The sequence below is a fragment of the Hemibagrus wyckioides genome, linkage group LG01, assembly GCF_019097595.1.
Source record: "Hemibagrus wyckioides isolate EC202008001 linkage group LG01, SWU_Hwy_1.0, whole genome shotgun sequence".
In the NCBI taxonomy this organism is placed as follows: Eukaryota; Metazoa; Chordata; class Actinopteri; order Siluriformes; family Bagridae; genus Hemibagrus; species Hemibagrus wyckioides.
In genome coordinates this window covers 21,538,294-21,554,118 of record NC_080710.1, presented here as the reverse complement: position 1 = coordinate 21,554,118, position 15,825 = coordinate 21,538,294, and the positions used below count along the sequence as shown (strand labels likewise).

At 37.3% G+C, this 15,825-nt stretch overlaps 1 protein-coding gene across 2 annotated transcripts in view; it reads left to right on the top strand.

The window, feature by feature from the left end:
* Nucleotides 1–15,825, top strand: part of bckdhb (branched chain keto acid dehydrogenase E1 subunit beta) — a 49,720-nt gene that overhangs the window by 15,331 nt on the left and 18,564 nt on the right. For both annotated transcript variants that reach the window (XM_058397825.1, XM_058397834.1), the window contains exons 7-8: nucleotides 1,360–1,457; nucleotides 2,144–2,254. In XM_058397825.1, the coding sequence (XP_058253808.1) occupies nucleotides 1,360–1,457; nucleotides 2,144–2,254 (209 nt within the window). The remainder of the gene's footprint in view (nucleotides 1–1,359; nucleotides 1,458–2,143; nucleotides 2,255–15,825) is intronic.

Below are 15,825 nucleotides of genomic sequence, written 5' to 3'. Positions count from 1 at the left end.
ATTATCTTCACAGTTAAATGACGTGTAATTACAGACCGTTTTCCATTCTTTTTGTTAAGGCGTCATTTCAACTTATTGGCTCATTTGATCTGTTTTCCTACTTCACTGTCTCTCGGGCTGTTGTGGCAATACGGATTTAAACAAATAACACGGTTCCCAAATGAATGGGAATGACGCATTCTGTGCAAGAGCTTCCATTTCTAGAAAGCGTTACATTTAGTCTTTGCGCTGTGTCTGTAGATATTAATTCCTCAGCTTGTTCTTTAGCAGGAATTTAAAAAATAATAAATTTTGAGCAGCTGTCATTTTTCTCCACAAATCCAAAACCTCTTAATTCATATCTTGTGACCTAACTTGGCCTTACTGCTTTGAATGTCACAAATCATAATTGAAACATCTGGTGGTGAGAAATGGACTCGTCAGGCCAGGCTTGTCTGCTCATAATTTGATTTAATACCACAGCAGCCAAAGTCTAATCCCTGTTTGAAGACATTTGAAGGTATCTGTTGTCATGCGTCATTGGAAATGATGAAACATGGTTTTGGCAGAATATTTCCTGTTTCAAGAAAAGGAACAAATGGCAGTCAACCATACAATTGGCTGAACATGGAGACGAGGGGTTAATAGGCCTAGAGTCTTACTATAATAGCCAGCAAACACTGTTATTGATGTGTTACTTTATTCCTGTGGATCTGTATTTCGCTGAGTGAATTCATGCTTAGTGTGGCTTAAAAGGCCTCATTTAAAAATAAGGTTGAAACATTTATGAAATATATTAGGCTTCGTTTTTCTGCCCGGGTGCTGGTTTACATGTCTATTTTTCATTATTAGGTAGCAAACCTTGGAGATTTTCTGTTTAAATATATCTTCAGCAGTTTTCATCAGCAGAAAAAGAAAATTTGTTGAAAGAAATGTTTTGTTGGCTTTTTATTCACTGAAAAGACTACAAAAATGAAGACTTTTATTTGTTTCCATAAAAATAATTAATGCCTTCTCTTGTTTAGCCCTTCTTCTAGGCAGTTGAGTTATTTTAATATATGTCCTGCCATCTCTGATTAGAGACACTGAGGCAGTGTTGATTAACAGTATTGAGGAATCCCCTAGACTCCAGACAGTCTGTTATTAATTGTCCACACCATTTGGAGTGGTAGTGTACTGGCCTCAAACACAGCTTCCTGTTGTCCTGTAATCTGTCATTTAGACAGCTTGAAACCTTGGAAGCCTTTAAATTAAAAATAAAATCTCAACCCAAGTGGAAACATAATTTGAACAGGATTATTCTGAAATTCTGGAATGCAAGTGGAGCTAGCTTTTTTTTTCTTTTCATATGCTAAGGCTTTCTTGTTTTTCTGTGTCCAGTGGAGCAAGTACCGACGGACGCATACCACATCCCTCTCTCTCAGGCTGATATTGTGCAGGAGGGAAGTGACCTCACTATGGTTGCCTGGGGAACGCAGGTAGGTCACATAAAGGGGAAAGTGTTCACATTCGTAGTATTGGCCACAACTGACACATGTGGTGAGGTGCAGAGGTCTGAATAGACTCTCATTTATCCAGTCAGTTTTCTGACATTTGCAAACAAAAAGCAGGACCATGGATTAAAACGATTTCTATCTTAAAGCTTAGCTGGCTTACAAGGTACGCTGACCTCCTGCGTCCTGCTTCTGTGTGAACACACTATAGCATCTTTGGTGGTGAATGTTTGTTCTCCCTCTTATTTCTTCTTTGGGCAGAAAAGGATTATGATTTCTAAACATCCCTGGGGATCTAAAAATATGGTTCAATGGGTTTGTCTTGTGTGTTTGATAAGTTACCTTATCCAAAAAAGCAAAGGAGTAGTGTCAGGGGGAAGAATTGATTTGGGGAAACTGGCTTGCATCAGTCCAGTCATTTGATGTTAAACATGCAACTGACATTGTAGAAATCAGGACTTGTTTCAAAGCCTTGATTACTCCCTCATCTCATAAGTTATGCAGGATTCTGGTTCCTATAGTTACTATTCTCTGTTGTTTTGGCCTAGTTTTCTTTTTAATTAAAAAAAAATATTCTTAGGAACTTTTAAAATGTACAAGAGGAAACAGTATTGGAAACACAGTGGATTAACATATAATAACATGCTAAAATCTTTTTCTCTGTTCTATAGGTTCATGTATTGAGGGAAGTTGCTAATATGGCACAGGACAAGCTTGGTTTGTCTTGTGAGGTTATTGACCTGCAGACAATTTTGCCATGGGACAAAGAGACAGTATGCAAGGTAGGTCACACGGATGGATGGACACACATGCACACAGATAAATGGCATTAGTACTTAAAATATCTGTATTTAGAGTCATATCCAAAGTGAGCGTAAATTCAATTTAAAAACCTCCAGCATATAACTTTGGTATAAAAATCACAGATCTGTTATAATAATAATAAAAAGGATATAAAAGATGCAACTTTGTTTTAAGCTTAACCTAAATGTGTGCTAAACAAGACCATATCATTTTCCCTCACACTTCAGAAGTTTGAGAAATATAAAACCGTCATAAACTTTGCAAATGTTTATCTGCAATTATGCTTTTTTTACTCCGTGCATTATTCACATATAACATGCTCTCACAAACCAAATTACACTTTGGAAAATGTCTGTCAAATCCTGTTTATATTATAGTGTTAGTCATTTTATCATGAACATTTGAAGACAGATGATTTCCAGATTTATGTTTAACAGATTTATTTTTACCAGTTAAAACAAGTTAGCACTAAAAAAGCATGGTTCAACTGGAGTATCATACTTATTATTGTTGTAGGCAAAATGCAGTGATAAAATATAACCTTATTCATTGAATATAAGAAAAAAAAACTGGGCTTGGCATAATGTAATCTTTATACAGAGTTTATACAAAGATCTCTTTATTTTTTCCATGTATTTTCTTTCAGATTTAATCTAATAATTTTCTGTGAAATTAATACATTTTTTGAAGAAATAAACGAACCCACACATGCATTTTGTAGCCAGATGTGTGTTAAGGTAAAAGTATTGAGGGGAAATCGGAGAACAAACATAAAAATCTCTTAAAGATTGAATAAAGTGCTGACTGTATAAAGTGGAAACTGAGGCTTGAATTTTATGATTGTTATGGCTGGATGAATGGCGACAGGTCTGATCGAAACAATACTCTATCAATACACTGAGAGGCTCGTGGTCATTTTGTGCTCAGAGATGATTCTTCAGATATAGGCATTCCCATCTGGAAAAGCTGTTTCGAGAAAGCTTTGTACTTTTCAACGTGAGTCCTGAAATCTGGGCAAATGCAAACATCAGAATTGATGGTCACATTTGAATATGTTAGTCAGCCAGCTTACAATTCCATGCAGATGATAAACTAAATCTAATGACCTGGCTAGAGTTCATTAGTTGTAGCATTAAGAACTAGTTGCAGATGTTGGACCAGAACTGTGTCCAACTGACTGCAAGCTGAGAATGAGTCAGAGGCTACTCATGTGTTCTGTTTGGTGTCCTCTGCATGTATGGAGGTGTGGGTTTCGTCTATGCAGCAGCATCCCGCTCATTAAAGCATGACTGCACTGGAACATGTTGTTTCTGGTTTCCTGTTGCTTTCTCTGGATGATTTACAGGACTGGTATTCAACGACGTTGTAATCTGCATACACATCATTTGTTGACGAAAGGAATCGGCTGAATTGCAGTAAAACAGAAAAAACTTTTTCCCCTTTCTGGTGTCTGGAACTGCTCTGTAAATATAATAGTCATTCATTTAAGGGAATCAACAAAAATGGCCAGTTTTTCTCATGCCAGACTAGCAATTTAGATGGCATAATGTGGAAATATTTTTTTTTTCCTTTTTTAATAATATATTTTCCTTTCTTATTACTTTATTTCATGCAACAGCGCTTTATAGTTCCATGGTCCTGGGTTTAATCCTGAGCTCAGGCTTTTGCATGGGTTTCCTCTGGGTTCAAAACATGTAGGTAGTCAGGTTTGCTAGGTTACTGGCATTGGCTTTGGATCCACCTGGATCTGACAGGGGTAATGTGGTTATTGACGATGGATAGATTAATGAACCAATGAACAAACCATGGACTGAAACATCAAAATACACAGAGAGCCAGTGGACAGCCACTGGATTGATTGATTGGCTTTTAAACTATACCAAAGCATTAAAGTAGCAACATAAAGACTGTTGTTTATTTTGGGTTTATGCTATATGCACTCATTTAATGATAAACACCTTATTGTTTCCCATAGTTTTTGAATTACTGTAACGTTATTATTGCTCAATGGCTCTACAGGATCGATTCAGAGTTATATATTAAAAATGGCACTTTTATGTCATTCCACATTATTCATGCATTTTTACATTATCCAAAATGTGTTTCAGGGGAGATTTTGTAGTCATAATAAATGATCAGACATTGGTGCTGAACTTGCTGCTCCTCACTCGGATTGATCGCAGTTAAAATGAGCAATCCAGAATTGCACTTCACTGAGATACAGCTCCGGTTTCTGCAAGTCTGTAGTTAGGTCGAAAGTCGGATATGCAATGTGCACAATTCTGGTATTTACTCCTCACCAAGCACTCTCAACACAGTTTCTAATTTAGGCCTCTTCCTGTAATGCTAGACAACAGTTGTAGTAGGATATTGGACTCTTTCCCCTGCAAAGCATTTCCAACTTCATTTTATTCTTAGTTTTGTACATGTGGACTGCCCTCTTCAATTCAGACCACAAGTTGTCAGGGTTCAAATCTAGAGGCTGAGACAGTCATTACAAAACCTTGATTTTATGTTCCCACAGCCATCTTTGTGCTTATTTGGATGTTTGATTGTTGTTATTATCTTGTTGAAATATCCATGTATGACCAAGTGTTAACCTCCTTCAAAGCAGTATGTCTTCTGTGGATACTCTATGGAAATGTGATGTCTCTTGTGGTTGTATTTGGCTTAGTGTTATATTGTCTTTGGGCTGTGAATATGTCTGCATTGTTTTGTATAGTCTTGACGAATGAAATGCAAGTAAAAAATTTCATTCTTTAGTACACGGTACAATACATTCGACATTGACTGTTAGAGACTGTCAAATTAATGGCTTTTAATCAAAGCTCCATATAAATAGATATTTTATATCTCTATATATATTTAGTGTGTCTGTAAAGTGTTTTTAATTTTCTGTGTGGTGGAATCTTTGATCCAGTCATTTGATCCATTATTACTGTCTGTCCATTAGTTTTGTTGGGGGGTGACGTTTCCTGTACAGAATAAACGCCAGCTGGCAGTAAGACTTGGAAGCGTGTTGGTCTTGCTACAGTGGGAGTCTGGTTTCCATCTTTAGGCTGCTCTATTTTTTGGTTAGTCACACCAGTAAAGTAGATCTTCCAGTACTCTCTTTGCCTAGTTAACCTGATCAAGATGAAGCAAGCTGTGCTTGTCTGTTGGATGTTAAAATGTTGCAATAAATTATAGAGTGTTTCTGAAATTCTTTGCAGAAACCTGAATGTGTGGGGTGACTTGGTCTTGGTGCACTTTATTTCTGTTCTTGGTCTTTTGCTTATTTGCTGTTTTCTCTCTTTTTTTTTTGGTTTGGCTTTTAGATTTATAACTGCAATTACCACAAACAGTTTTGCACTCAAGTCAACAGCCGATAACTTGAACAAAATGGACTAGAATTAAAACTAAATCAATTTCTTAGTTGCATAATTGCACTTATGACTGTATAGTTATAGAAAGGACGCTATTTATAATCACCTAGATGAGGATGGGTTTTCTTCTCAGTCTGGTTCCTCTCAAGGTTTCTTCCTAATATTGTCCCAAGGAGTTTTTCTTGCCACCTCTGCCTTGCTCATTAGGGAGATACACTGACCAGGCATAACATTATGACCACCTGCCTAATATTGTGCTGGTCCACCTTTTTGCTGCCAAATCAGCCCTGACCCGTCATGCACTGTGTATTCTGACACCTTTCTATCAGAACCAGCATTAACGTCTTCAGCAATTTGAGCAAAAGTAGCTCGTCCGTTAGATCGGATCACACGGGCCAGCCTTCGCTCCCCAAGTGCATCAATGAGCCTTGGCCGCCCATGACCCTGTCTCCAGGTCTCCACTGTTTCTTCCTTGGACCACTTTTGATAGATACTGACCACTGCAGACTGGGAACACCCTACAAGAGCTGCAGTTTTGGAGATGCTCTGATCCAGTAGCCATCACAATTTGGCCATTGTCAAACTCGCTCAAATCCTTACGCTTGCCCATTTTTCCTGCTTCTAACATCAACATTGAGGACAAAATGTTCACTTGCTGCCTAATATATCCCACCCACTAACAGGTGCCATGATGAGGAGATAATCAGTCTTATTCACTTCACCTGTCAGTGGTCATAATGTTATGCCTGATCAGTGTATAGCTAAATTTGAATTTCATATTATGTATTTCTGTATTTTCTGATACACTGCTTTGTTACAATGACCGTTAAAAGATTGTTAAAAGTGCTGTACAAATAAAATTCAGTTGAGTGAGATGCTACGTGTAAGAGTGTGAAAGGAGAAAACTGGGGCTTACTGTATGTATTGATGCAATACGTTTGACTAGGTTTGTCAGATAAAGAAGTAACACATCATTTAAAACCTGATTTTACAACATGCTCAGATATGCATAATTTTTGGCGCCTCCACTTTGAGTATGATTGATGTATTGAGGTGAAGAGAGGTATAAGGATGGGTAGGGATGAATGATATGTTTCTATGTGTTTATGTCCCCTGGAGTTGTGATTCTAGGAATAGAGACAGCTGACCCTGTGCCAGGCCCACCTTCCTCGCTTTGTTGGCTCAAAGCTTGCCTTATCAACTTCTCCGCCTCATTTACTAAGTGTCCATGCGCTATGATGCACATCTTATTTAGAAGAGCTCCGAGTTCAGACTTGTTTATTTGACAGGAAGCCAGGTGGCAGTAATATGAAACCATATTAAAAGGCACGGTTATGCTTTAATGACAGGCTTGAGGTTCTTGTATGGGGGAGTGAGTAAAAACCCAAATTAAATAGAAGTCCTTTTTTCACTTGGGTAGTGACAATTCACACAAAACCATCTGTCATATAATTTAAGGGAAGCATCTTTCTGCCCTCTCCCTTGGTATTAGATGTGCTTTACACTTTTATATAAGCCCTGCTCTGGCTGGACAGAATGGAAACTGATCGTTCACCAAGGTTTTCTTGTTATGCTGGAGCCACAACACACTGCAACAGCTCCAGGTGTTTCTTTCTTTTTTGTATGTTCTTATGTAACACCTGTATATCTGCAAAGTACTTATCATTAAACCAGATATGATTATAGAAGCACAAACGAGTAACCGTAAAGTTCTGCCAAAGGAAGTGCATTTTTATCTATTCAGTGTTTATGTTTTGTACTGACCTCAACGCACAGTGCAGTGATGAAGATGGCTTAAGCAGGATGTTCAGTGAGAAGTAGAACATTTTATTCTTTTGGGATTGAATTTAGGGATAATTTTTATAATTTATATCTGGAATTCATATATTTCTATACAGCTGTTTAAAGCGTTGTTAAAAGCAAATTGCATTGAGCTGATTTCTAAAACTGGTGCAGTAGTTTGCAGGGGTTAGATAACAGAGAAAACACTGCAACAGTTTTCTTTGTTACCTCATTTCACCAACTAATGGAGGCCTGGTACGGTAGCTTATTTTTTTAGGAGTTAATGCTGCAGATAAACTCATATATAGAAGGCCGTAGCTTTTTAGAGGGACTGAGGAGAAACTCCTAGGCTCCCCTGGTGCATGTCAATCCAGGCTTATTTCCCCTGCATCAGACTTAATTAAACTGAAAAACATGAACTATTTTGTTTTCTGCTACCTAAATTACAAGGTTTGCATTCGGTTTAGGTCTTTGGAAGGTCATGTGGAAATATGTTGAAGCTGCTTTAAACCAATTTGTGTCCCTTTTTTTTTTATATGAAAGATCTGTGTTCACTCTGTCAACATCACTTTTGTTCACTGCCATCAATACTAAATGTGGAAATACACGAAATCCAATCTGATGCCGATCCAGTATCGACCCTGATGTCTGTGCTCTGTTTCTGATGGATGTGTCTGTAGTGTTTATCTGTAAAATCTACCCAAACATGTTTTTTTTTTTTTTAGATTTAATACATAAAAATAGATACTGTAGTTCCTAATTCATATAGTGTAACATAATAAGTTTACTCTGTGTTTTGGTTAGTGGTTTTACATTAATCTTCATTTGCATGCCTTGTTTTTTGTAAAATAAAACACAGCATAACATGCAGAAATAGACACATAGAGGTTGTAGGGCAAAATATCTTTATACCTCGCTACATGGGGGAAATAGGAGAAGGTTTTAATCATTAGTTTAATCATTAATAATGAAATGAATGTAACATGACACACAAACAAAGTGCTAACTTGTATGGACAAAGTTGTTTACCTACATTCAGCTCTCAAATGTTATAAATCTGAATGAAAGTTAGAATTTAATTTGGTTTTGTTTATAAAGACTCGGTCTTTATTTTATAATGTCAGTATTCAAAACAGTTTCACTCACTTCTTTGTGAAACATTGCAGCTGGAATATTCAAGCGTTTCATGTCCAGACAGAGTCCTCGGGCTGAGTCTAGATACATATATTTTACTCCAAACAAAGTAAACAAATCTGGCTCCAACTTAATCAGCTTCAGGATTTTTGAATTATACTTATTTGTGGCCTACCCATGGTTGTCCTTTACTCTGTCTCCTGTTGTATTCTGTTAAATTCTTCAACATGAGGAAATGCTCAAATGGTGATTAGGTGCTAGGAATATCCGGAATGATTTCCTGATCCAAAATATAATGGCTGTGTGTTCCAGTAGAGTTGATGCATGTGGCAGATTGATAAATGTCATACACTGACAAATGGTATTTTCTTTATTTGTTTTTATTTAATTTTATTTATGTATTTTTTTTTTTTTTCACATTCACAGAAAGACCATTTTCTTTTAATCACTGTCGAATGTCTAACTATAGTTAATGAGCAGAGTCTGCTATTTTTATTTATTTATCTGTTTATTTGTTTGTTTGCACTGGCCAGTGGTATTGGCATGGTAAAGTTTTTAATGTGGCCAACAATGATAAAGCCCCAAGTTGTGCTTTTTACCTTTAACTTGAACATACTGTATTTATGTTTAGTTAATGATTTGGTATTGCTATTTAGCAGTAAGAATAATTAAGTGTTTAAAATTAATACCACAAAGGGGTTAGATCATGGATGTTGACATGTACAGCAAAGCTGCCCTTAATGTTTAACAATTATATATTGGCCAACCAATGTATTAGTAGTGCAGAAATCTAAATAATTACAAGGGAGTCACTGAGTTGTTTTTCCAACTAAGGCTGTGTGGCTTTCTAATAAGTATCTGTCAAGTTCATTTTCAGTGGATGTAGTAATAAATGCACAGAGCACTGCTAGGTACAAAAACTATAAGGTTCAAGTCTATATCAGCAACATGTTGATGCATGTGTCTTTATTATCTCTGGCGAGTTGCTGGAAGCTACTGGAAACATTCGGAGAACATGGCAAAAATAAAAGGCTGGCAGCCTGATTTTTCCTCCCCATGTTTTATTATTGAATCTCATGCATATAATTACTTCATTAATGCAGATGTCTATGTGCTGAGCACTGAACTAGTAATAATTGGTCAGACTGTCATAACTCTGTCATGCGTTATATTGTGACATTGTTTTGGTGGTTATCTCAGTGGAAAATTACTCATGGTTGTTTTTTAGTGGTTAATCCAGGCATCAGCTCTCCTTCTGGCCTACAAAGTAACCTGACACTTGGCCTGAAAATCTTGCAATAAGTGTGTATGTTTTTTATGTGGTCAAATGTGGTTCACACAAATAATTCTATATCCCAACTAAGACCTGCTTAGTGAATCCTAAGAGCCTTGTGGTTTTTTTGGAAAGGTTGTCTTGCCACTAGAAGTTAAAAAAGCAGACAGCCTGACTTCACAAGAGGTCTGTCATAAGCTCCCAAACAAGCAAAGTGCTGAACCACATGGGTTGATGCAAGAAAACCATACCAACTGGTCACATTTGTCAGAACAATTGACAGGTTGTACACAAACATCTTTAATACGGTTTCCTAATTGATTGATCTTTTAGGATAACTTGTTTGTCTACATAAAATACCTACAAACCTTTTTGTGATTGTGAAATCAAACAAGTGCTTTTCATAATTCAGAAATCTTGGCACAACGACACACAGAAATGTATGGATGTGCGTGTACACATTTCTATATAGTACTTGTGAGTCTTCTTGTCTTTAAAAAAAATTGTCTTGGAATAAATTTTGACAATCAGTACTGTCTGTACTTTATACTCTCTTTATTACTGACAATAATAAACCTTCTTCCTTTTGTGACGATTTGACAGGAACTTTGTGTTCTTTTCTGGCCCAGCAAATGGCGCTGGTTAATTTTCACTAATTTATATTACCACAATCCTTCAAGAAACCAAATTAAGGGATCACATAACCCCAGCTCTTAAATCACTTAATTGTCTAACCACAACATTCAGAATGGGTATTTATATCTTTTTATTAATTTATGAATGTCAGCTTTAGTTACTTAGCTTTAGACTTGGTCTCACTGAAAAACAGTGAATTGTGTGAGCTAATAAAAATCAAAATATAATAGTAATATATATATAATATATTTATAACTATTATAACTATATATATATATATATATATATATATATATATATATATATATATATATATATATATATATATAGTTATAATAGTTATAAATATATTATATATATATTACTATTATATTTATTTATTTATTTATTTATTTATTTATTATTTATTTATACATATATATATATACACATACACACACACACAACACACACACAGCTCTGAAAAAAAATAAGAGACCACTGCCCAATCTCCAGATTTGAACCCTATTGAAAACCTCTGGAATGTCATCAAGATGGATGGTCACAAACCATCAAGCAAAGCTGAACTGTTTGCTTTTTTGCAAAAACAGTGGTATAAAGTTCCCCAACAGCAATGTGAGAAACTGGTGGAGAGCATGGAGCCAAAACGCATGCAGATCGGGGTTATTCCACCAAATACTGATTTCTTAATGTTATTTAGCCAAAGCATTAACACAATTTGTTTACAAATTATTTGCATTTTGTTTTATTTGAGTTATTAGAGCTCTGAAAATACTGCATGATCTTGGGTCATTATTTTGATGTGTTGTCATTTCCTTTAAATATACACTCTAAATAACAATAGTTATATTTTGAATTTAGGAGAAATCTTGTCAGCAGTTCACAAAAAATGAAACAAAACTATTCATCTCAATACATGTACCTGGAAGAAAAAACATAAGAAACTGATTATTTTGCAGTGCTCTCTTATTTTTTTTTCCAGAGCTATATTTATATATATCTCAAGATCAAGTTCTCTCAGTTCTTCGGGCTTATTTTTATTTATTTTTATATTTTAAACTGCTCTTATTGCTCTGTAACACCTTGATTTATTGCACTGAAGTGCCTGGTGATGATGATATATATATATTTTTAAAATAATAATAGTAATGATTATTATTTTTAATTCTCATCCTTTTCCTCCGTATTTTGTTTCCCATTTCTCACTTGCATCAGTCTTCTGTGCACTTACTCTCACATGCTTTGAGCTTTCTCCTGCTCTTTTTCTCCCTCCCTCATTCCTTTCATCAGATCTGCTTTTCCATTCACTCCCGCAGCTTCGGCCAGCGCTCGCATTCCTCTGTTCAGCACTCGTGAGATTTCTAGAATTTTTCTCTGTGTCTCCGTGTCACCAGTTGGAAGTGTGCAGATGGTTCACACATACTCATAAAAGAGAGAAGTGCTTACTTATTTTTGCAGATTTCATTGTTTTCTTCACTGTCTTCTGTGCCCACCTATTGTGTGCTACTCAATTATGAGATTTATTGCTTTCAGTTACTCCATCATGTGCACATTGAAATGCACACACACGCTCCGTGATCATGCAATTTCTTGGGAGCCATTCTTTCCTTCATGAACTGTTACCAGAGCCAACAAGAGCAGAACAACATAAATCAACATCGTTATAAATTGCTTCATATCAAGTTTGCATGTGTGTTCATGGACAAGAGCGACAGGCAAAATCTGGACACTTTTCGTGTGGCTATTGAGCAAATGAGTGGCTTTATTTTTTATTTTACTGTTTTCCACTCATGGCGGTTGGAGTTTTGGACAGTGCTTTGGACAGATTGAGATCATCGAGGTCACCACTGAGGCAGATAGCAGGGTCCTTCTGGAAAGCCTGGAGACTATTATTTTTGCGGTGACGTGATCCATTAGCGCTTCACTGCAAGTTTAAAGCCAAGCTGTATAATGTGTATTATGCATGGGGGATGTTTCTGTCTCGTTTTAGAGAGGTTCCATTTTAGCTATGCTGAATAGAGTGCGCCTTGTGTTGGTCCTGCTGGCTTGGACGTGCACTGGTGTAATCATGGGCTGACTGAACTGTGCTCCAGGTCATGCATCAGAACCCAGAGCTAAAAGTATCCTTCATGGACACCATCCAAACCCTCTGGAGGTAGCATCTGAGGAGTGTGCAAAGCAAGGATCGGACATTTCAGACGTTGACGGTGTGTGCGTGTGTGTGTGTTCTACACTTCACTCAAACTGCCCTCACTTGCTCCTGAGAGACAAAGCAGATCCTGTTTTTAGCTGATGTTTCCCAGAATGCTGTAAATCACTTAAAGAAAATGGCAAGAAGAAACAGCACAGTAGAGGAATCACTATAAATTATCCTTCTTTCTCTGCTACTCAGTGTGCACTTATAGTGACATAGTGCCACAACAGTTTACCCCAAAACAACTGACAGAAGCAATATCTAAGGCAGAGGGTAAATGTGATGAATTCACAGGTACAGCCTAGTAGTTTGAATGACTTTCTCATAACCTTTAACATGTACACACTAAGTGTAAGATACCGTTTCATCCATTGTTGATGTTAGTGACATGGCTGATATTAAAACAGGTAAATTTAGATGAGTAATTTAACAACATAGTAAACTAGTCAGCATTTTCAGAATTAAGCAACAGCTGTTTCAGGACCACTGTTTGGTTTCTTTAGCAAACATTCTTTAGCAAACATTTCAATCTTCAGTGCTTTTTTTTAAGGCTGCACTGTTACCAATAAAAGTAAAACAACTCTGTGAAATAAATGTGCGTAATACAGCTTTGTATCATATTATATATTATTAATTAAGGATGCATCAAGCCATAACTGAGCTTGTGACGCAAGTTGGCTGCTCAGCTGAAATCACTGGTTCTGAAATTAAGAGCAAACAGCTTAGCACAAAAGACCTACGCGAGTATCATTAGTACTGGAAAGTGATTTGCTGCCATGGCACAGAAAGCACTCTTTCACGTGGTGCTGGTATAAGCAGATTTCACTTACAGTAAATTCTGGTAGAGCAGAATTCACTTACGCCCCAGTACAAGGATTTTACTTGCATTTTATGAGATAAAATGCATTAACGAGAGCTTTTAATAGAAAACAGTCTCATGTGCACTCTTAACAGTCCATTAAAGCAAAAAAAAAAAAACCTAAAACTTTTTCCCGGTATCGTCTTGTGTAGTTGACTGTATGATTGGCTTAATATCTGTGCTGTTTGCCTCACTGTTTTTCCACCTCCCCGACTAGTCTCCATGTCTATTAATTAATTAAATAGTCGACTAAACAGTGCAACCCCATAGGGTAAATTCTCATGTTCATAGTGGCACTTTTAGTGCTAAACTCTTTTAGTGATAATTGTTGGCTATTAACTGAAGCTAGCAAACTGAAACCTTTGCTGCTAGTCTGAAGATCACACAACTGAAACACCACCTGTCTCAGATTGCCTGAGTACTGGTGTAGAAAGCTGAGAATTTTTTTTCCAAACTGACAAAAGGTGAATAGAGACAGCTTCCTCTCCAGATCATTTTTTTAATTTTTTTTATTTTTTTGCAATTTACAGGACCTTGGGCGCCACAGAGACCAGAGTGTTTCCTCTTAGCAGATATTTTATTGAAGCTGCCAGAATGTGAAGAGAACTTTGCCAAATATTACAAAAAGTGTTCAGGAAAAAAAAAAAAAAGCAAGCAGGGAAACTTCCCATTGTTGCTCCTGCCATGGACAGGGAAAAGCTTTATAGAGCATGTTTAAAGGCTCCCTTTCCCACTCACGTCTTTCAGCTAGTGTGATGTGGTGTTAGTGTTAAAGGTATGGCATGTCTTTTGATGCCTTGGATTGATTTTATGGGATGTGATGGGATGTTTGGAGTTATTCCTGTCTGAGATCTCCTCTGTCAAGCAGGCTTCTTAGCATCTAGGTCTATCTCTGGACCCGGGACAGGAAATGTGCGTCTGTTCGGGTGTGTTTGCGTGTGTGTGCATGATGGCAAGAGCAAGCCTGTGCATACTATGCTTTGATTTATCCAGCCTCTCACTCTCAGCAAACCCTCCCACTTGAAAGGGCTGCATAAGAAGTTGGGCTGCCCCGGGACTGTATTTGTCATGGAGATCACACAGTGCCATGTGAATTATGACCGCGCTGTGTCTCTTCAATTAAAGACACACAGGCCTCTCATAGACAATGTTCTGCGGCCAAGCCGACTCCATCCAGGCGGCAGGATTTTTCAGTATTCACTTCCTGTCATGGTTTTGATGAATGGCAATGTGGATGAGGCCCTGAACCTCTGGTCAAGTTCAGTGCTTAAAGTCAGGATTGAGGATGATGCTGCACTGCTCAGCCCTGACTTACTCAAGGCTCATTGGAAACAGTATTACATGATCAGGGCTTACCATTATGAACAATTCGAGTATGTTTAGTCATTAGTAATGACCAAAACATTGTCCCTGTTCTGACCTGGTGCTGTTCAGGCTGTGGTTTTTGAGCTAACGTGTGTACGTGTGTGTGTGTGTGTGTGTGCGCGTGTGTACACGTACACATACTGAGCCATTGAGCGTCTGCCGCCTCTCCTGGCATACTGCTGTGGCAAGCGTAGGCAGAGAGTGACTCTCATTATGTTGGGTGTGTGTGGGAATGGCTGTAAACATGACATTCCCCTTGTGCAAGCGGCCTGGTTTAATCACAGCCCTGTAGCCCAGTGAGCAGTAAAGGGAAGCCACCACTGCTTCTGGCACAGTGAAGGAGGGCACAGAGGACATTAACCCGTCATTAACCCCACTGACCACTCGTACTACCCTTCTACTACTCTCCAGTCTCTTTCTTCCTTCTAAATCTCTAACGCGTGCTGACCTGTCCTCAGTGACCCCTCATACGCATACCTCTTTTTAGATGTTTTTGAGCCGTCCAGTTTCATTGTTGAAACATTCTTGCAAAGGTCACACCCTGACATGTGTATGGTAGATGACTGTGTACATCACAAACATGTGATCTAGTGAGCCGTAGTTAACGATGGGCAGACCTGACAGGTTTTTATACATTTTGCTTAGAAAATCTTTGTTTTTAATAATTATTTTTTAAGTTTAAGTTTTGGAGTACACTATTAAAAATATGCAAAAAGAGTCTGTTGACATTTGCGCCATTGATTTGAATTCTTAACTTAACCCTCTGGTAGTGATTTTTCTCACTTGAAAGATGGATCCTCATTTTCTGTGAAGGTAAATGTAGAAAGTTTTAAGATCATTGCTCGTCAATTGATTGAATCTATTGATATATTTTTGGTTTAGCTATTCTTTGGAAACAATATAGTTAACATCAGTTACCTAAATTTATTAAGAATGCCACT